The sequence below is a fragment of the Sinohyriopsis cumingii genome, chromosome 6 (assembly GCF_028554795.1).
Source record: "Sinohyriopsis cumingii isolate HCF-2022 chromosome 6, ASM2855479v2, whole genome shotgun sequence".
NCBI lineage: Eukaryota > Metazoa > Mollusca > Bivalvia > Unionida > Unionidae > Sinohyriopsis > Sinohyriopsis cumingii.
In genome coordinates this window covers 78,493,634-78,517,952 of record NC_142966.1, presented here as the reverse complement: position 1 = coordinate 78,517,952, position 24,319 = coordinate 78,493,634, and the positions used below count along the sequence as shown (strand labels likewise).

General features: G+C 33.0%; 1 protein-coding gene across 6 annotated transcripts in view; it reads left to right on the top strand.

The window, feature by feature from the left end:
- The window catches only part of LOC149797280 (sperm-associated antigen 17-like), a 117,448-nt gene that overhangs the window by 27,300 nt on the left and 65,829 nt on the right, over window positions 1-24,319 (top strand). For 5 of the 6 annotated variants that reach the window (XM_089961988.1, XM_089961992.1, XM_089961991.1 and 2 more), the window contains exons 11-16: window positions 2,701-2,907; window positions 6,261-6,296; window positions 13,508-13,678; window positions 15,815-16,005; window positions 18,965-19,119; window positions 21,901-22,070. In XM_089961988.1, coding sequence (XP_089818114.1) covers window positions 2,701-2,907; window positions 6,261-6,296; window positions 13,508-13,678; window positions 15,815-16,005; window positions 18,965-19,119; window positions 21,901-22,070 — 930 coding nt within the window. The remainder of the gene's footprint in view (window positions 1-2,700; window positions 2,908-6,260; window positions 6,297-13,507; window positions 13,679-15,814; window positions 16,006-18,964; window positions 19,120-21,900; window positions 22,071-24,319) is intronic. The other variant, XM_089961989.1, reaches the window with a different exon arrangement.

Sequence of the window (24,319 nt, the reverse complement as noted above, 5' to 3'; positions counted from 1 at the left end):
CATATCTCACCTTGCAGTTAGAATGTGCCTTCTGATTGAATCCAGAAGCAAAAGAATACATCCTATTTATACTTAATAGTTCAATTGTTTGTCAACTGGAAGAGCTTTTGGCCAGCCAGTTGTCCATCATCCATCGTCCAGCATCCTCTAATTAGTGCAAGTTTGTTATTGCTGCTCTTCCTCAACTACTTGCCATGAAAGTTTACACAAATATGCAGTCCAAGATCTAGTTGGTCCTAAATGAAATGGTACTGCTCAGACACCCAATATAGCCAGCATAACAGAAAATCTTGTTGATGCAAATCCTCCTGAAATGTCTAACCATATCAACATGGCTTTTTTCACCGAAAGACTTATTATGATGTCTATTTGGTCCTCAGTGAAGATGGTGTTCATGTGACATCCAATATGGCCACAACATCAAATTTCTTGAAAATCTTATTATTTCTCCAGTTGGAGACAGAAAGTCATTTCAATATGGGGTTTTCTGCCTGAAGACTTTTAATGATATCTAGCTGGTCCAAATTGAAAATAATTTCTCTCATGCATATTCATTATGGCCACTGCAGTGGTCTTTCCCTTTCATGAGTGAAACTTTTGCAGTTCATTATATTGCTGTTACATTGAACATATTGAAAATCTTTTAACTATTTCAATTTCCTGAATGGTCTACCACATCAGTAAGGGGTGGGGTTTCACCAAAACTTTATTGTTTGAATACTGACTTTATTAGCTTAGACCGAAAGGTCACAGACTTAACATACCAACAAGACTTTCAGACTTAATTTACTTAGATATTTTTTAAAGTTTTCTATCAAACCTGTAAATTAAGAGCTTTATTTTCATTTTTGGTTAATCTAAAGACTATTGGATGAGGTCCAATAGTTATGACATTTTTTTCAGAAAATATAAACTGATGCATAACACTATTAAAGTGGATAACCATGTTGAAGGTCTCCTATTATCATTAGAAATGAGTATTTTATGTAGTTCTATAGTCTGACTATAACTCCCCATTTGTACCTCAGTACCAAATAAAAAATCTTTAATGTGATAAAAAGTGCAAAGAACTTAGTCAATTCATTCATTGATTTTTTATTTCTAACCTGAATGTGACCTGAGCAGCCCTAACATTGGCATCTCTGTGCCTTTCGTGCTTAACAGACTTTCCATACTAACCTGTTACCATGTTGTGTACACTATGGGCAAGTTGATTGCCTCAAACAACATTGTGATGTTGTACATCCTATTCGGTAACTGCCATATAATGCCATAAATTACTATAATGTTGAGAGTTTAGAGGATATCCTTTGCACAGATGTACATAGAAATTACACTGCTTGTTAAATCCTTGTGAAAGACAAATTTGTAATTGTCATTCTTTTCCTTTACTTGATTTGACACTGTAAATATCGGAAGCAGACAACGTAGTATTTTCCTTCTACGTACATACATGTGTAGTAATGCATTCATCCCGTTGCTGAAAAGGGGCTTGTCCAGGAAATGGAAATGACTGGCATACAGGATAACTTTTACACTGAAAACTTACATTTGGAAAGAAGCATGCATACAATAACAGTGTTAGGGTCCCACCTGGGCATATTCAGGTTTGAAATTATAAATCAGTAACTAAGTTTTTTGAACCTATCTCATTTGTGCTTTTTGTCTTTTAAATCAGTGGGGGGGGGGCGTAGAAACAAATGGGACTTAATGTATATCCTGACTATTGCAAGAACATGAAAGTAATTTAAGTTTTATATTTGTATATAAACTGAAAATGTCACATTCATAAAAATATGGTTTTGCTGTCAGATATTGTTCTTGACTACAGATGAGTTCGCCATGAAGTTTAACCTACATGGCATTATATTGAAATACCATAGAGACAAGTTGTGTAAATGTCTATACTATTTATATGTCTCACATTTTATATATGAGTGTCTGCTCTTGTTTGAAAATATCATCGTGTGAAACAGCTCTTGGCTTTTCTATAAAGATGTTATTTGAAGATATATACTGGTAGATATTTTATTGGCTTTTCAATCAAATGCAAGCTTTGTTTTCATTTATCAAACTTTAAATCTGATTTCACTTTAAACAGTTTAATTGGAAAACTTAACTCCGCTACATTTTTGTGAATTTTACTTTTTTTTAAAAATTACCGGTAATCTGTTTGAATTAGATTAAGAAAATTAATTCATGGAAGGATGTTTAATATAAATTAACAGCTCAAAAATTACTATTTTTGCTAGTGTTTATTGTGCATACAACTGCAGACAACATGATCCAGATCATTTAGAGTCTCATTAAGCAGTATATCAAAGTCTACTGTAATGTTTTCAAGCAAACAGTGTATACCCTCTTGAAGTTCAAACATGGTATGCAACAATAGATCTCTGTTTAAAGTTGGATGCACCATATATATTTGCTTATAACTAATATTTGCTTATAAGTAAAGTCCAACTGCAAACAACATATACCCTGATCTTCCATCACATAATGCACTGAAAGATTAGGGTCTATTTTGTTTGTTCTGCTGATTTCTCCAGGTAAAATGCATAGACCCAGATGTACTAAAGTATTATGCAATGGCAGATCTGGGTCTGTTAAGTTTGCTATTTGACTGGACATTGCAAGCTAGTATCAATACTAGATTGTACAAAGGTAAATACAGGTACCACTGATTCATCTCCATTCCAGAAATCGACCGTGCTTTCAAGCAGTATGTGTTGGAATGTATGGATTTAACAAGCACAGACCAAAATGGTTTTCTTGTCACAAGAGATAGTGAGGGTCTGGAACATACAGCCATTCCATTTGATGACCCTTATCCATTCTTTAAGGGAATGATTACCAAAGAAGAAAAGGAGGCAGTAAGGCTTACTTCATCAGAGGAAACCAGATCTGGTTAGTAACATTCCTCATCACTTGATGTTTATTGTTCTACTTTTACCTTTATCTTTTACCACTTCATGTCTACATATGGTTAGAATATTTGTCTTTCTTGTTTCTTGCAAAATTAATTATGTTTACATTTTTTAAAACAACTTTTATTAGGCATCGTATAGCCAATATTGTGCTGATGTGCCATTAACCCCCACATACATACATACATACATACATACATACATACATACATATGCACGCAATCACACACACACATACAAACATACATACACATATACATACATACATTTTCCTAGGTCATTTGTTAAGTGTTTGTATCATATATAGATTATGTATATCACGGCATAGTTTACAGGTAAATTTTATTTCATCCTTGAAAGTGTGTGTGTTTGTGTGTGTGTGTGTGTGTGTGGATATGTTTCTGTCTAATGCTGTATAGATGTCTTGACAGTATCTCTATCTTGGTATGTTTTTATGCTTATGTTCCCATAATATTTGACAATTTTCAGCTTAATATAAAATTTATTAATGTAATATGTTAAATGATCCCAACAAATTACACAGATGCAGCTACTCAAGATGAAATGTTCTTTATATCTAATTGAATTGTCAGATAAAAGATTCACTTATATTTAACCATACCATAGCATAGGGTACAACCAAACCACTAGACTAAGTCAATTTTCAATAATGCCTACTATATAAACAGATAGCAGGGCTCAAAATTATGATTTTTTTCTCGCTAACTCACAGGGTCACAATATTATTTTACTGATCCTGCATAAATTGCACTGAGCGTGTTAAAATTAAACAGAAGCCAATTCAGTATCTAACTGAGCATTTATTATTCATCAACATTATCTAAAAACAATAACAAAACTGTATTTTACAAATAATAATCGTGAAAAGTTGAAAGTTTATGTCCTTTATCTGAGTCTGACTTGTCATCATATGAAGATGTATAGTTTGGAGAAACTAACTTCAGTTTGGATTTCACATATCCCTCTGCCATTATGTGCTGGAAGCTTGCATTGTGTGAATACAGGGACAATTTATTTGAATGTTTACACTCATCAACAGAGTACCCTGACCTTTCGTATTGTTCTGAATGCTTAGTGCAGTGCACATCACAGTCTCTCCTGGGTCAGACTTAACAATGTGTTCATTTTGATACTTTGTTGGTCTCTTCTCTTGATCAATTTTGCAATAACATTTTTTGGTTACCATATCATTTTTGCCATTTTGGTGGTAGCTGCGCAGCTTGCCAATGTTTCAACATGTTTACAGTCATCACCACACATAAGATATTGAATGTTTATTAACGACACAGTGTTCAGCATAATTCTGGATTATTCGTTTAGCTAGTAAAAATGACCATTTCTGATTGGACAATCTAGCTTGATACCCTATGTCATTAATTAAATAAATCAGTGTTTACATGCAATAATCCAGTCTAGTTTCATGTGCTATTTGATGAATAGATAAGTGATGTAAAGCATGTCCATTTCCACCCTGAGCATTTATTTTACCTCATCAATTGCAGAAAGTTGGTCGGTACTCAGTTCACACAATAAATAGATCAGTTAACCATAAATTAGAATGGTGATTCACCACCATTTCTTAAAAGTTCTGATAACAAAATCCAGCAATTTTCACTGCCTCAGCAGATTAGTGACTGCTGGGTTTTAGTGATTGGCTATAAAATCACTAACTACAAGATAGCAGATTAGTGTTAATTTTGAGCCCTGAGATTGTGTTGTCTGTATTTTAAAAAAATCAGTTTTTTTAATATTTTCATACACACTGAATCCGATTCTGTCAAATTCATATATAATCATATACTTAAAATATTTGTACAGAGAATTTGCATTCTTTTTTTTAAAGATACAAAATATTTTCTAGTGAGAATCACTTGAAAATTATAATTAATATTTTATCTATAATTATTCATGCACCTGAAAGAAAAGTATACACAAAAATTACAGACCAGATGTATTATATGTTTGCAAATACTGTAAATTCCTGTAATTTTTGTGAGCATCAATATTTGGTTCATTTAAAAAATTTTTAAAAAATTACATATTGGAACTGAAAATGGTAGGTATGCCATATTTACTTGCTTATAAGTTAAGTCCAACTGTAAACAGCATAGACCCTGATCTGCCATCACATAAGGTGCTGACAAATCGGGATCTGTTTTGTTTGTTCTACAGAGTACTCCTAATAAAATGCAAAGACTTTCATCTGCCAGTACAGTATGCAATACCAGTACAGTATGCAATACTAGATCTGGGATTTTGCAGTTTGCATATGCACTTTAGTGAGTTTACATGTAAGCAAATATGTATGGTACCTCTGATTCTGGCTTTGTAAAAAATTTACATAAAAGAGTCATTTTACATTGAGGTGTTTTAGTTTGTCATTTATTTTAACAACAAAGTCCACATTAATAGATAAAAGTTTATCCATTGTGTTACTGTTGTCAAAGTAATGGGACTGCATAAAGTTGAGACCGTCTCACTGACCTAATGAACTTGATGCAAGTAAAAGGTCCTAACTAACAAACCTGAAGAATCCATATGAATATACAGAAATATGATTTTCTTACTTTCCTAAAATCATACAGGCATTTGATTATAAAAGGCAGACTGTCTAGAAATGGATTCTCCAGAAAGCCTGTATCATCTCCACATTTTTCTCATTTATTCACATATTTAATCATTCCATTTCTAATATTCCCTGTGACATTAGCAATTTTGGTTGGAAATACATGGGATCTTGGGACATATGTATTGTATCATTTATTATTCCAATGAAAAATATGTGTTGAAATCTTAATTCTGTATGCCAGTTAATACACTATATTGCATGTACATACTGCATATGGCATAGAGCCAAATCTGCTTTACATAATTTGCCAACAGCACAGAAGTTCTACTGCCTGTCAAAAGGTAAGTAGAACAGGCACTATTGACGTCGACGTGTTTATGCTTTATGCAGTGCTGATTGGGATTTATGCCATATGTCATCGAGTGAATGATATACCGTATATTCTCGCTGATAAGTTGAGTCCAGCTGCTAACTGCACAGACCCAGATCTGCCATTGCATAATGCACCAGCAGATCTGGACCTCTGCAGTTTGCTAGGAGTAATCAGTAGAACAAACAACATAAAACCTGGTCTACAGGTGCATGATGCTACAGCAGATCAGGATCTTTGTTTTTTTCCAGTTTGACTTGATTTATAAGCGAGTATATATGGTTTCACAAAATATTGTCGATGGCTTATCGTGTATAGCTAACAGTTTCATTGCAGCAAGAATGTCTGTTTAAATTACATTTATTTCCTGTAGTTTACTTTAGTATGAGTTTAAGAGAAGAACGATCTGGTAAGAATTCTGTAGCTATTTCATGCAGTCAAGTATGCAAACTCTTTGGTTCTTTTTCACTCAAGCTTAGACTCTAATTCAGTAGTTCTGACTTATCTCAAAGTTTTGTTGCTTTCATGAAGATTTTCATTTCTTTTCTTGTGTACATTACATTCACCCAGAGGTGTTCCGTTCATTTTGATATACACATTAGTTTCATCAAAAATATAACCAAATAATAGAAGTTACACACTATAGAATGTCATAATGTAAAGTTTACTGATAAAATTGGTGCATACACAGAAGAATGGGAAAGTATTACATAGTGTCATTGTCTATGGATTGCAACTAAACTGAACAAGTCATGCATTTACTGTATACACTTGCTTATAAGATGAGTCCAACTGCCAACTGCACAAACCCAGATCTGCCATCACATAATGCACTGGCAGATCTAGGTTTCTGCCGTTTGTTAGGATTAATCAGAGGAACAAACAGTACAGAGGTTCCTCTGCAGGTAAAATATGCTATGGCAGATCAGGATATTTGTTTGCAGTTTGACTTGACTTATAAGTGAGTACGGTATAAAATAAACATTTTTTTCTTCCATTCACTATGCAAATGGCAGAGGTTGAAAATAGTAAGTACCATCAATTTTTCCCAATATTTTCAATGTAATTTTCAAAATGTGCAGTTAAATTCTATCTTAGAGGGCACTACCTTGAAAGAACAATTGCTTATAAAAGACACTATATATTTATAAAGCCTGTACTCAGGTTTTCTATGATCCACTTTATATACATGTTTTACTGTTATAGTATTTGCTGATAGATAATTTGGAACTTGGAAAGCCTGGCATTATCTTTATATCCCATTAGAAGAAATTCTCATCAGTGTCATGATTATTTAATAAAACTTAGAATTTTAAGTATTAAAAAATTTGAATTTGAATGCTTTTACTACATGGAATCCTTCGACCATTTCTAACACCATTACTCATGAATCTGCAGGATAACTTCAAATTTAAACTGAAATTGACTTAAATTTTTGAGTATTAAATGTGAATGCAGATGTCTTTGTGTGATTAAAGATGAAATTCTCACTGCTAAATATTAATATATAGATTATAATGCCTCGTAAGTCAATTTTTTTTTCTTCTTTATTGTAATCTTCTTATGCCCATGATAATATAAATGGAAGCAGAATGCTATAATAGATACAATCCATTCTCCATACATTTTTAAATACATGTAATGTGTAAAAAAATGGGGAAAGGTCTTGAATTTGGGGATCTTAGAATGTTAATGACTGTTCTACACATTGAAATAATTGTTTCCCAGCATAGTTTACAACTGCCATGTAAACCCCATATAAATTTAAGTCATTACACATTAGAACTTTCCTTATGCCAATGTCCCAGATCATGCAGATTTGGTGTAACCCACATTTATTGCAACGTTTTTCAATTGAGTGGACATCCACCTTGTATTTCCATCATTCCATCATGAACTGTGTTTTTCCTACTGACTTTCAAAGGACATCATGACTTGAAACTAAAATGATATGGGACTTTAAATTCAGTAGACAAATGGTCAGGTTTCATGCTGATCCATTTTTTGTCACAGTTTGAGTTAAAATGGCCCCCATATGAGATTTGTGACATTTCAGACAGGGTTTCATCAATGTGTGTCAACCGAAGACATTTCTAGTTATGTTCCCACATGAGCTTTGAACAACATGGTTGTATTGCTATCATATCCAAAGTCACTTATTCCTATGTATCTCAAGTTGGGCACTTCACTTTGTCTTGTTTATCACCCCCTCCCCATTTTGCATCCCCTTCATTAAAGCTATTTTCAGCCTCTTTTATCATACACGTCATTTTGTTTGCATATAGAAATCATGCAAAAACTGCAACAATACATGCACTATATATACATAATTTTTGGGCACGCCAGTTTCAAGTCATGCTGATACGTTATATGCATTTAATCAATTTAATTTTTGCAGACATATATAGTCACCAAAAACATGTATTTTCACCAGTAGAAAAATTATATGCACACTTATATACATTTATATGGTGCACATTATATCTTGAACAGTATCTGTTCCATCTTTTCTACATACCGTTGAGCTATAAGTCTTGTACAAAAGGAATTAACAATCAAGATTTTATCTGCCCAGGTTCTTCTAAAATGCTCCATTCCAACTATATCATTTTTATAGGATGATAATTTATATTATCCTTTTTTTGTAATAGACACTTAATTTCTCATTACTAAATGTTATGTCAAGGGAATAATCATGGTAAAGTTGTTGTTAGTGTCAGTTTACTGTTAAAATCTTTACAGTACAAGCCCTGTTTCTACTTTTCAGTATATATATTTGTTCTGGATATCACATGTACCTACAGACTTTTCTTAAGGGGTATTGATCAAACAGAGCTATGATATATGAGGTCATTTTGATGACAATTCAGTTGCATCTATTTTCATTTCAAAGTTTAATGTATGCATGCACATTAGGTTTGTTCTAGATTAAGTGAGATGTACCCCGAGTATTTGTTTGTACCAGTTACACTTTATATCAGACACAAACCATATTGCTGTATATTAAGTGGGATGTTTCCTCAGCTGTTACCCTGTGTATTTATTGTACAGTACCAGTTACACTTAATACAATGCATGAACCATATTGCTCTAGATTAAGTGGGATATACTTTGAGTATTATTGTACCAGTTACACATAATATAATGCATTAACCATATTGCTCTAGATTAAGTGGGATATACTTTGAGTATTATTGTACCAGTTACACATAATATAATGCATTAACCATATTGCTCTAGATTAAGTGGGATATACTTTGAGTATTATTGTACCAGTTACACTTAATACAATGCATGAACCATATTGCTCTAGATTAAGTGGGATATAATCTGTGTATTTATTGTACCAGTTACACTTAATATAATGCTTGAACCATATTGCTCTAGATTAAGCGGGATGTACCTTGAGTATTTATCATACCAGTTACACTTAATATAATGCATGAACCATATTGCTCTAGATTAAGTGGGATGTACCTTGAGTATTTATCATACCAGTTACACTTAATATAATGCATGAACCATATTGCTCTAGATTAAGTGGGATGTATCTTGAGTATTTATCATACCAGTTACACTTAATATAATGCATGAACCATATTGCTCTAGATTAAGTGGGATGTACCTTGAGTATTTATCATACCAGTTACACTTAATATAATGTATGAACCATATTGCTCTAGATTAAGTGGGATGTATCTTGAGTATTTATCATACCAGTTACACTTAATATAATGCATTTTCCATATTGCTTTAGATTAAGTGGGATGTACCTTGGGTATTTAGTGTACCAGATACACAAAGCATCAGATACAAAAATAAAAGAATCATGGATTAAATAGGTTTTTAAATATATGATATAAGAGGTGCTTTATCTTGAAATTATTTTCTTATTGCAGTTTTCCTTTAAATACTGGATGCATAGAGTTCTGTCATTTTTCAAAATTTATTTATGCATAGAATTAGAAACATAGCTATGTGATGCTCTCTCTCTCCCCCCCCCCCCCGACTGATCAAAATATGATACAACCCACAAAAGTAGCTGAAGTTATCCAATATAATAGTTTATATGTATGATATTTTGTCCAATAAACAGTGGAATATATATTTGTCCAATACACTAATTAAGGCAATATTTGTCTTTTACTTTAGTTAAAGTAATATTGTCCAGTACACTAATTAAGGATGTGTTGCCAATATGCTAGTTATCTTATTATGTAATGATGACTTTTGTTGACAGGCTCCCTATCAGATAGTTCTAGTCAGTCCCTTTCCACCACACTTACTTCTGTTATGTCTGAAAGTGAGGCTGAGGTTCAACCTTCAACCTCTGCTCATAAAAAAGATTCAGAGTCCTCAAGTACATCATCTGACAAGTCAAGCAAGAAAAAGTCTAAATCCAAGAAAAAGGGGAAAAGTAACCTTGAAAAAAAACCACTCCTTGGTTGTTTCTTACCTGTACTTATTTTGGCTACTGTGCTTTAATAATCCTTGTTTTGCTTGTTGGTTTTTAGCAATTTTTTTTAAACTGTATTTTTTAATCTGTTTTTGCATAGATTTGCCCTCCTCCATCCCACTTACATCCACACCCCTTCTAAACTTTTTTGCCAGAATAAGCTAATATATCATACACGCAACAGCATGACATCATCATTTTTATCCATATTCATGAATGAAAATTTAAGATTCCTTATGTAAGATTTATATTGTATACATGTACAGATGCATAAAGAACTTGAATTTTCAATTTTCCCTACTCTTAATCTGTGCATATGTTTAAAAATTTTGTTGCATTTATTTCAACATGTTGTTACATTTATACCAAGTACTAATTGATCTGAAGTGAAAAATTCTAAATTTTCTCAGATGATTTTAAGAAGTGAAAATTAACGATTACAATTTGCACAAGGAACCTCAGAATCAATTGGATAATAAAAATGGTGAAATGTTTTGCAGACAGTATCCTTCTGAGGATAAAGTTAGGGAAGTCAAAGTCTGAACTTCTTTAAACCAAACAGTTTTATTTCAAGTAAAAGGGTGTTGTAAAAACCATATGAAAAATTGTCCAGCATCCCAAATATGCAGAGAAAACATATTTATCAATGTCATCAAAGATGCTTCAGTTTTAAAACTTTGTTCCTGCTTTTATATGAAGTGAATTTTTAAAACCTTTTTTTTTTAATTGGTGGGGGGCATGGTATTTGAAAGACTTACATTTGTTTATGAGTGAATTGTCATTAATGGAAAGATTCTTGTGGAATATTTGCTGTGTATTAACAAATAAAATCAACCAGTTACATTAGGTTGTAACATGTAAAATCTGAAAAACCTTGTTATCTTCAAAATGCAAATATTCCAAATTACAGCTACGAATTAGGTGGGGGGTGTAAATAAACTTGTTGGATATTTATCATAAAACCTCTTTTTCTCCCATAAGAAATAGGTACAAGAAAGAAAATTTACCATAGATCAGAATTCTGTTTAAAATGTAAATATTACACTGGATCCGAAACTGATGATATCAGTAATAGATTCAACAGTACAGTCATCATACAATGCAGATGACCAATTTATTTCCTTGTTTCCTAAATTTTGCAGTCTGTGCTAAAGATATGTTGACAAAGCATTTTAGGTTCCATACATTCTAGTTACTCAAATGAACTATCGTAATTGGCAAATACTTTAACTTCTCTTAGTTGGCCAAGTGTCATTCTGTTGTGTTATTTTATTCAAAAAGACCAAGTGTAGTTAACTTTCATCATTTTTGTTTTACAATCTTGTATATGTATTTTTTTCTTTCTCCAAAAGTATATTACAGGTTAATTTGTGTTGCTGTTGTTGTTTTAAGATAACCCACAAATTCATACGGCATAGACTATTTCTGGCACAATAAACGTGATGAAACAGATTTTGAACTATGTATGCGAGCCTCTTTTATTTTAAGGGAATATCTCTAGGTTTTTAGTGCTTTTTATTAACTTCACAAGTCATAGACCAGAAGAGCTTATGGGATGGCCTGTTGTCCATCATCCAAAGCTCTAAATCAAATGTTTCATAAACCAGCATCCAGTGTCCATCAGTCCATTAGCATATGTTTGTTATTGTTACTCCTCCTAAACTGATGCTGTTCAGACCTCCAGTATGGCCTCCACAGCATTCATCTTGAAATTCTTGCCATACTCCTAGCGAATGGAGGGTAATACTAGCATGGGTTTTACCAGAAGATGTCTTATGATGTTTCATTGGTCCTAAATGAAAATTGTGTCAATCTGACATCCATTATGTCCACCACAACAGCCATCTTGAAACCCTGATTATTGCTTTGTCTGAATGGAAGGTCAGATCAAAATGTGCTTCTTACTAGCATATGTTTATGTTGTCTAGTTGGTTCCAAATGAAAATGGTACTGATCTGACACCCAATATGGCCATCACAGAGACATTTGTAAATCATATTAATGTTACTCCTCCTGAATTGAAAGTTATATCAGCATAGGGTTTCTCTGGAAGACTTCTTATGATGCCTAGTTGGACTTAAATAAAAATATTGCAGATCTGATATCCAATATGGTCCTTACAGCCACATTCTTGAAAATAGTATCACTGCTTCCCCTAGATGGAAAGCAATATCAACAGTTTGATGTCTAGCTGGTACTGAATGAAAATGGTGGTGATATGAAATCAATCATGACCAACATGGCAACCATCTTGAAACTCTTTTTATTGCTATGCAGCCTAAGTAGAAAGTCATATTGACATTGTTTTTTCACACACAAAACTTACTATAATATATATTTGGTCCTGATTGAAAATGGTACCAATCTGACCTCAAATACGGCTGCCACAGTGAAAATATTGAAAATCTTGTCACTAATTCTTTTAAATGAATGGTTATGTCCACACAGATTTGCCATCCAAAATCTTCTAATGGTGTCTAGTTGGTTCCAAATGAAAAGGGTGCCAATCTTACATCCAGTATGGTTGCCACAGTAGTTGATTTGAATTTTATTTCGTCGAGAATGTCAGAGATGATTTCAACACTCAGCAGCTAAAAGAAGAAATGGTATAATCTTGATATCCTGTAAATTCTTTACAGACATTACAATGTTGGTCCATTCGAGGGACTCTTGTTTTTCTACTGTTTAATTCATTGATATACATGTTACATGTTACTCATTTTGATAACCTTAATGTTAAACAATAGAGCTGTAATTTAATAACAGACCTCTTTATAATTCTTATTAAGCAGTGTAAAGTGTGACATACTATTATTTCAGAAGTGTTACAGGATTTGTAATGGCAAACTATGGATAATAATACCAGCAGCCTTTGAATCACTTGTAATCAAAATATCTTGCATTATATGTATATGAGTAATTCTAGTAAAATTAAGATATGTTTGCATTGCTTGAATGTTTAATCATTGTGATTTCATAGTTTCTGTAATAATCGTATAAGATCAAGAATATGTTAATTGGCTGATCTTTCCTATACAGTCATTGAAATAACAGTAGAAGATCATCATATGTTTGGCAGAATATTAAATTTGGTATACTAAACATAGCTGATTCTTTCAGTTTCTTTGGAGAACAGAATTATCACTTGTGCTTTATATATTTAGGTGCTATGTCTCCAACCCCTGAGAGCCAAACCAAGAGAGAATCAACACCTAAACCAGAAGTTTCTAAAGAGACCAACTCAAGACCCACAAGTAGTGAGAGCAAGAGAGGAATTCTTCGACCCGTATCTGAATCCAGTATGAGATCTGGAAGACACTCACGTAGCCCATCAGGTAGGAACACAATACAAAATCATTTCCAGTCTTTGTTGCTCTTCATATTTTTTGCTTCACCTGAGAAGACATTTATTTTTATTTATATCATTGTTGGTCTTCAGCAAAATGAGACATTTTCCTTGCTACTAAATTTAATTGTTATGCCTCACAATACTGTGTCATATTTCTTCAATGGTAGCTTATTTTATTTAACATCTTTAAAGTTATGGTTCCTAGCCACAATGAAATCCATAAAATATGATTGGGTGTGGTCTGTTTTACAATTGTATCCATCCTCCTGTGGTAGGACTAGAATAGTCATACATATTTGAGAATTGGTATATGTAGATTCATTGTGTCAACACATCAGGTATGCTGAGAGACTATTCATTTCATGTCCATTGTTAACTGACCTAACTAGAAGATATCCTAAATTAGGCATGTCCAATTTATCCCCGTGGGCTGGATCTTGCTCATGGCCGGGTTTTATTCCCTTTTTTATACCATATGATGGCTTTGAAAATTTGCTTGTCCAATCCATGCCTTGGAGAAACATGCCTTTCTTAAATTATTCCAAAAAAACCTTTAAACATTCAGTGGAGAACCCATTGGAGTATGGGCAATTTTTGTTAGGTTTGCAAGGGCAGCTAATGCTTCAGAATGTGATATCTTTCCCCCTGAGTCTTGTTTTCTATTTAGTTTTTGAATATCAGAGTCCACAAGTATAAAGTTGAGATCGATTTTTCAATATCTCATAGTTTGAGGAATATTGACTTTAATAATAGGATTGTGTAGTGTAAGCCTTAGTCTAATTAGCTTTGTAATATCACTTGACAGTAAAAGTAATCAGATATTCAACACTGGATTAGAACTGATACACACCAACAGGTGGTTTATGTTATATTTTCATTAGGGTATAAGTTCCATGGGAAAAATAATTTCAGGGCAGTCTTTACTCCCCTTCCTAACTGTGCTAATGTCTTGTATTTAATAAAGAACGCCTTCTACAGATATTCTTCAGTAACAAATAACATCACAGACTGTGTCTCTTTAAGTATTTCATTTTGTTTGATAAGGATAGTGTTGTCATATTTTTAATGCTTATCATGTATTTGCTAAGATAGTTTCAGTTTTATAAATTGCAAAAGTATTTAATTATCTTCTCACCTGCTTCAATCCATCTAACTCTAAACTTTATCGTGTGACTGAAATTTTTGCTGATGCAACTCTTGTAATGCTTTTTGTTGTGTATCAAATTAATATTAATTATTTCATTATCATTTGATAAAATATTAACCTCTTGAATTAAAATCTTTTTCTCTGATCTCACCAGTTCTTTTTATTATCATTCTCCAAAACTTACTTGTGGACCTAAAAAATAAAACTTAAATATTCAACTTTACCAGAAATGCTTGATAATTAGGTGCTACATATTTTCAGAAATAATAAGTCAGATTGTTATCAGTTAATAAATGAGTTTTAAAAACAGTAGACTGGAATACAATTTTGTTGTTGGGTGAAATATTTTAGCACAGCTTTCTAAAGGAAGGAATGACTTTTACAAATAATTCGTTGGAGAGGAAATCAATTAATCATGTAAGTATATTACTAACACTAAAACTACAGAAGATTCAAAACTGAAAATGACTAATTTTTAAAAATTTTAATAATTATGTCTACAGATGTTTTATTTTTTGTTGCAATAATGTTATCTCAGCTTTGAATGATTTATATTAAATTTCACAAATATATGGTTGTCAAGTTAATTTGGGGGGAGGGGAATGTATGGCAAGAGCCATTATAATTTTAGGATTCCAACTGTACCATACCTAATGTAGAGGAGTGGTCTACTTTCCAAGTTTTGTTTAAAATACTGACATATACCACAGAAGCTGGGTTATCTCAAGAACTTACCATGTCATTTCTAGATAGCATGAATGCCACATGGGATTTCATGATTGGTTCTTTATTTCCCAAGTCTTTGCTTATCAGAGCAAATTTCTAAAGCAGGGAAACAGAAGACCTCATGTATTAATGTCATCCACAAAAAATAATGTGTGTGGCATCATTCTAATTTAGTTAATTACATGGTAATTATCAGAGTCAGGTTGCAAGATACTTTCAGTAGGTCTCAGTTTCATCTTTTTTATTCAGTGCATTTTGAGAAAGATCAGGAGGGGGAACCCATTGCCCATGTTAAGGATGCAAAAGGGAATGAAGTTTTGGAAGAACTTGTGGAGGCCAAGACCACAGAGCAGAGTATGAGTGAAATTCTTGATGCCCAGAAAAGATTACTTGATCAGTGGTGCTTTGCTGAGCATTATGAACCTAAAATACTCCTTCAGGTGAGTATTATGAACCTAAAATACTCCTTCAGGTGAGTATTATGAACCTAAAATACTCCTTCATGTGAGTACTAAAGTATTGATTGCTGATAAGGAAACTAAAACTACCATATATACTCACTTATAAGGTGAGCCCAACTACAAACAAATGTCCCCTCATCTGCCATCACATGTATTGGAGGTGGCGCTATACAGTTTCGCATTTTCCATAGGGTTAAGATTTTAAAGAAAAAGAATTTCCCCAGCTTTCCTCACTGGTTATACTGGCTATTTAAAAAAGACCTTGTATATCTTAGGTATAATTAAAAGAACCTTTAATTCCCTTTATTTTGATGTATGATTGATGGGTGTACTATGGGTTATAGAGTATACAGCTTGGCCTTACTTCAAATGTGAACCTTTCAAAAAAGTGCTAGCTCTACTTGGTCATTTTCACTTCCTGAACTTCAGAGGTAAATTTTATAAAAAAGAGCCGATAACTTTTTTTTTTTACATTTTACATATTTGGTAATTCATTCATTGCACTTTCATTCATTTTCCCTATTTTAATAGGGGCCCCGAGTGGCCGAGTGGTCTAAAGCGTTCGCCGTTACGGATCACTGCCATCTCACCTCTGTCTGCGCCGGTTCGAGTCTCAGATTCAGCCAATGTAGATATGTGAGAAAGCATGCCAGTAGCTTCTCGTGGGTCGGTGGTTCTTTCCGGGGTTTTCCCGGGTTCTTCCTCCACCATTAATACTGGCCGCCATATATGGCCTATCGTGTGCTGAAAAATGGCGTTAAACCCCACAACAACCAACCAACCAACCTATTTTAATAGCTGCTATGTATAGTGTACTTTAGACTAATTCAGGCTGATTTTTTAACACAAGGGAGCAGTCATTTTAGTTATCAGTGTGCTTAAATCATGTAAAATTTCCAAAAGTACAATATCCAAAGAAATATCATCCACATTACATTACTGTAGCATATAGGTATGCCAACATTCTCTCCATTGTGCATGTTTTAAATGCAAACTACTTCACCTTACATACGTCACTCTCTCTAAAGTACATATTAATTGGTGAGTGCCCCCAGAAGATCAGGGTGTGTGTTTGTTGTGACAGATTACTCCTAACAAACTGTACAGACCCAGATCTGCTGGCTAATTATGTGATGACAGATCTGGACAGATCTGGATCTGTGCTGTTTCAAGTTAGACTCAACTTTCATGTCAGTATAGATGGTAAGACTATCTTAGAAAATTGTCAGATGGTGATCATTATTAGGTTTTCTTGATGACCTTGTGATGTACATTTTACTAATGCTAAGCCTTATAGTATAGGTAACATGGGTCATGTACATTATCAGGTTTTCTTGATGACCTTGTGATGTACATTTTACTAATGCTAAGCCTTATAGTATAGGTCACATGGGTCATGTACATTATCAGGTTTTCTTGATGACCTTGTGATGTACATTTTACTAATGCTAAGCCTTATAGTATAGGTAACATGGGTCATGTACATTATCAGGTTTTCTTGATGACTTTGTGATGTACATTTTACTAATGCTAAGCCTTATAGTATAAGTCACATGGGTCATGTAGGCATTCAACACCGACTATTTAAGTAATGGGTGTCATTTTTTAGAATTTGATTTTACATACCTTTAAGTGGCAAGTATTCACTTCATTTGAATTCTTATACATCCATATTCCTTTGGAAGATCATTATTTAGATGCCCTGATAGGTGCATATGGCAAAATCAATGTTAAAGTATGTAGACATTTTTGGATGAAATGAACCTAAAGGTACGATCCAGTACAAGAAAATTAGTGTTAAATTTTAAAAGAACAATTTCTATTTAATTTAAAATGAGTAAATGCACATACATGACCTATGTGACTTGTACTATAGACTGGTTCACCTATCCAAAATAATTGGGTTCATTGGTAACAGTCCAGGATAATTATTTTTAAAAATATCACCAATAACTCAAAGGACTATATGTGTAACACCAAGAGAGGGTACTATATCAATATTTTTGTTTCACCTGAACTGGCAGAGCGCTAAAGATAAGTATATCTTGTTCATGGTGACATTGGTGATAGCATTTGCAGCATCAACAATATTATGGTTATGCAGTGGATTTTTTAAAGTTATTTACCAGTACATGCTTTGCATGAGATGTGGTCTTCTGCAGAACCTGCATTGTTATATCCAGACATTGCAGGTGAGATAATGTGTTCTGCAGAATCATTGTTATATCCATGCTTTCAAGGATATTTTGTGATCAAGCATTGATCAGTCATGTCTGGTAATGTGCCCTGAAGCTTGCAACTGTCTGTCCATCCATGACTTTGTTTTCCTTGTAACCTGAACTGTCTACAGGGATTAAAAGGCGGTTAGCATCAAAAGCTTTGAAATCCTGATGGCAGACCAATGGGCAGGGTAAAAATACAAAAAGTCTTGAAATCCTGAAGGCAGACCAATGGGCAGGGAAAAAATACAGAAGGTCTTGAAATCCTGAAGGCAGATAAATGGGCAGGGTAAAAATACAAAAAGTCTTGAAATCCTGAAGGCAGACCAATTGGCAGGGTAAAAATACAAAAAGTGTTGAAATCCTGAAGGCAGACCAATAGGCAATGTAAAAATGCAGGGTATTTAAAGGCAGGATAAAAGTACATAAATTGTCGAAATTCTGAAGGCAGACTCAGGGGCCAGGTAAAAGTACAAAAAGTATTGAAACCTTAAAGACAGACCAATGGTTTTAAACAAAGTATAAAGTCCAGGGGAAGTGTGAAAGTACAAAAAAACATTAAAATCTTGAAGGCAGACAATGTTGCATGGTAAAAGTACAAAAAGTATTGAAATCTGAAAGGCCAACCTAGTGGCAGCATAAAAGTACACAATTTTTTATGATTTTATGCCTTCCATCTCTTATTTTCCACTTTGAAAAGTTTGACTCTACATTTGCAGGTGCTAAGGGATGCAATGTTAACATTGCCTCAGATGGATACCTACTATCACAAGAGGGACCACTCACTCATTGTCATTCTCCACAACCCATATAACCAGGAGTACCAGAATCATGTAGACTGGCATACAGAACTCCACTCAAATTTGGGATTCAGGTTTGTACAACAAATGACTGTTGGAAAAACCATATGCAAACCACAGGCATTGACCTGGCAGATTAATCTTTCAGTATAATGTTTATTAGATCTTATTCACCTGAAAAATAAGTATAGTTTGTAACATGTGTGTATCCTTTAGAGAGCCTAAGACTAAAAAATAAGAAAATTTTATTTAATATGAGAAATTACAACAAGTAACTTTAGCCAACAAGAACTAATACTGTGACAGACAGTCAACTAGAAGCAAATACAAGTAGATCAACAGGAGCATTTTAGACACAAAGATGCATACACATTACTCATAAAACATAGAATATTACCCTACAATGATATATTACCATACAATGATATATTACCATACAATAGTATATTACCATACGATAATATATTACCAGCACAATGATATATTACCATACAATGGTATATTGCCATTCAATGATATATTACCATACAATGGTATATTACCTGTTACCTGTTAGGCTCTCATAAACAGTAACCAAAAAAAGTGAAGACAACAAGCTTTGTAAAATTTAACAAATAATTTATTTCCCATGAAAAACAAGGTAAAAATGAAGAAAATAACTTAACGGTTTTAAGAATCAAACCCAAAAATAATCCAAGAATAATCCAAGAATTAAAATTTAGAAGTCCTAGTAATAAAATGTTCTAATGAATTTGAGTTTGAGTCCCAACACAAATTTGAAATGGAAGGTGATGACGTATGCTGTAGTTAGTATAGTAATATGTGTCAACAGTTCTTTGTTGAACCATAGAAAATAATATTCCAGTTTTGAATTTCCAAATAAAATATCAATAAATGCCTTTGTCCAAGAATTCTGTGTGAGTACTTAAATATTCACAGGGTAAAGAATTAATCTCTTAGAATCCAAATAATTTGAAGAAAAATTAAAGTATTAAATTCCAACTGGTCACAACAGAAAAAACACCTTGACATCTAAGTGTTTAAAAGTCCAACTCAAATATCTCCCAAAACATCACTACCAAATCTGGCTACTGTGCAATTCTGATAAAACCAGAACTTCAAAATAACAACGTAGAGGCTGTTTACATGTCTAAAGTCGTGCATTCCCAGTACAACCTCGATTTCACTATATAAATCCAACACTAAGAAAGAATTTTACAAAATTAAAAAATTGTTTATTTCCAATCATGAAATAAGTTCAAGAACTAGGTCAGCTTTAAGATACAAAGTTCTATTAGGTTTTCGAAAAACTGAAGTGAATTTCTGGATAATATCAAATCCAGTAAATAAAATTACATTACAAGAGCATGTAATGGAATATAAAAAAATATTTAAAAAAATTAAAACTAACAAACAAACAATTAGATCAAATCAAATATAAACTAAATCAAATATACATAACATACCATACAATAATATATTACCAATACAGTGATATATTACCATACAATGGTATATGGCCATTCAGTGATATATTACCATACAATAATATATTGCCAATAGGGGGCCCTGAGTGGCCAAGTAGTCTAAAGTGCTCACCGTTATGGATCATTGCCATCTCACCTCTGTCTGTGTGGGTTCAAGTCTCGGGCTCGGCCAATGTGGTTATGTGAGAAAGCTTGCCAGCAGCTTCGCTTGGGTATGTGGTTCTTTCTGGGGTTTTCCTGGCTTTATCCTCCACCATTTATACTGACCACCGTGTATAGCCTATCTTGTGCTGAAAAATGGCGTTAAACCCTATAACAACAACAAGAACAATAATATATTACCATACAATGGTATATTACCATTCAGTGATATATAACCATAAAATGGTATATTACCATGCAATAACATATTCCCAGTATAATTATATATTGCCATACATTGGTATATTACCATTCAGTGATATATTACCATACAATGGTATATTACCATTCAATGATATATTACCATACAATAATATATTTTTCTCAATACAATGATATATTACCATACAATGGTATATTACAATTCAATGATATATTACCACATAATAATATATTACCATACAATAATATATTACCAATATAATGGTATATTACCATACAATGATATATTACCAATACAATTATATATTACCATTACAATGGTATATTACCATACAATAATATATTACCAATACAATATTATATTACCATACAATGGTATGTTATCATACAATAGTATATTACCATTCAATGATATATTACCATACAATGGTATTTTACCATTCAATGATACAATGGTATATTACCATACAATAATATATTACCAATACAATGATATATTACCATAGAATGGTATATTACAATTCAATGATATATTACCATATAATAATATATTACCATATAATAATATATTACCATATAATACTATATTACCATACATTGATATATTACCATACAATAATATATTACCAATGCAATGGTATATTACCAATACAGTGGTATATTACCATACAATGATATATTACCAATACAATGATATATTACCATTACAGTGGTATATTACCATACAATACTATATTCCCAATACAATGATATATTACCATACAATGGTATATTGCCATTCAATGATATATTAGCATACAATGGTATATTACCATTCAATAATATATTACCATACAAAGGTATATTACCATACAATGGTATAATACCACACAATTGTTATGATTAATGTCTTGCTGTAATCAGTTTTTGCATGCATGGACCTAAATTATATGGTAGGGATTGACCAATTCTGCTATAATTTATGACCTATTTTTGAGGATTTATTTGACTTTTTTTTCTCCCCAGAAATTACTTGGATTATGTGGCCGAGTCGATACAAGACTGGACCAAGGAAGAGGAGGCCAAGTACCAGGCTGTCATGCTTTCCAGGGAACTTGAGAAGATGCGTGAAGAGGAGGAAGCTGCAGAAAAGGCAGCAGAAAAAATTCGCCAAAAATCAGCTAAAAGACCAGGAAGTAAGTGTCAACAATCAGCAGTGTGAGTCTGTGTCCAGTATGATGGTCTTTCCTTATATTTTGGTTGATTGATACCATAGAAGTGTTTTGCATTGTAGGCAAGGTTGCACTGTATTGGACTATGATGTAAGCAAATTTGTTTCTTATTAGGATATGCTGCAACTAAAACTATACAGTAGAGTAAAAGTAGTTCTTATCAGAAAAGATGTGGAAATTAGGTGAACATTACCAAGTGTCGGTGCATTTTAGCAAATCATGGGGAAAATCTTGATATAGGCGTTACTGATATAATCATCAGACCTCATAGTCATGATATAAACATCAAGCCCCGTAATTAGTATATAAACATCAGACCTCTTAGTCATGATATAAACATTAGACCTTGTAGTAATGATATAAACATCAGACCTCATAGTCATGATATAAACATTAGGCTCTGTAGTAATGATATAAACATCAGACCTCATAGCCATGATATAAAAAAGGGGCCCTGTAGTAATGGTATAACCATCACACCTCATAGTCATGATATAACATTAGGCCCTGTAGTAATCATATAAACATCAGACCTCATAGTCATGATATAAACATTAGGCCCTGTAGTAATGATATAAACATCAGACCTCATAGTCATGATATAAACATTAGGCCCTGTAGTAATGACATAAACATCAGACCTCATAGTCATGATATAAACATTAGGCCCTGTAGTAATGATATAAACATCAGACCTCATAGTCATGATATAAACATTAGGCCCTGTAGTAATGACATAAACATCAGACCTCATAGACATGATATAAACATTAGGCCCTGTATTCATGATATAAACATTAGACCTCATAGTCATGATATAAACATCAGACCTCATAGTTGTGATATAAAGATTAGGTCGTGTAGACATGATATAAACATCAGACCTCATAATTTTGATGTATACATGAAGCCTTATGATCATCATATAAACATCAGGCCAAATAATTATGATATAAACAATAAGTCCCATAGTCATGACATAAATACCAGGACCAGTAGTTATGGTATAAACAAAAGGTTCCATCATCATGATATAAACATCAGGCCTCATAGTCATGATATAAACAGAAGGCCCCATAGTCATGATATAAACATCAGATCTCATTGTCAAGATATACACAATAGTCCCTGTGGTCATGATATAAACATTAGGCCCAGTAGTCATGATGTAAACATCAGACCTCATTGTCATGTAAATATTAGGCCTTATAGTAATGATATGAACATCGGGTCTCATAATCATGATATAAATGTCAGGCCTCAAAGACCTGATATAAACATTAGTCTCCATAGTCATGATATAAACATCAGGTCTCATAGTCATGATATGAACAATAGGCCACATAGTCATGCTATAAACAATAGGCCCCATAGTCATGATATAAGCATCAGGTCTCATAGTCATGATATAAACAATAGGCCACATAGTCATGATATAAATAATAGGTCCCATAATCATGATATTAACATCAGTTTCATAGTCATGATAAAAACATAGGCCTCATAGTCATGATATAAGCAATATGCCCCATAATCATGATATAAACATAAGTTTCATAGTCATGATATAAACATCAGGCCTCATATTCATGATAAAACATCAGGCCTTATAGTCATGATATAAACATCAGGCCTCATAGTTATGATAAAAACATCAGGCCTCATAGTCATGATATAAACATTAGACTCAAAACTCCAAAATTAAATCGTACTTACATTTGCTCAACCACATTGAAACTTGACATGTACATGTTGGTGGAAATAGAAAGAAATTTTGAAAAGCCCAAACTTTGTGTGATTCTGACCTTTTGTTACATCAAAGTTTTTGACAAATCCTTTCAACATTTTGATGATAAAATGATGTTTGTATAACAATGCTAATGTGCCACCAATTTTTACTGTTATTACCATTATTAATTTAAATATCCCGATCCTCCAGTTTTTCAGAATATTTTCAAAATTGTTAATAAATTTCAACAGAACACATAATTTATAGACATTATGTATGTGTGTTTTGGCCAGTGGAAAACAAAAGTTAGAGCATAAAGTAAGGAGTGTTCTACTCATGCTCAGAAACAGGTGATTGAATAGATGGCCTTTAGACTGTGATGCTTTCATTACCCTAATTATAGCCTGAGTTCCTCTGGCCTGTCCAACTTTTTTTTAATCTTTCTGCTTAGAAGCCCAGAGGCATGCAGGTATCAAATCTGAAG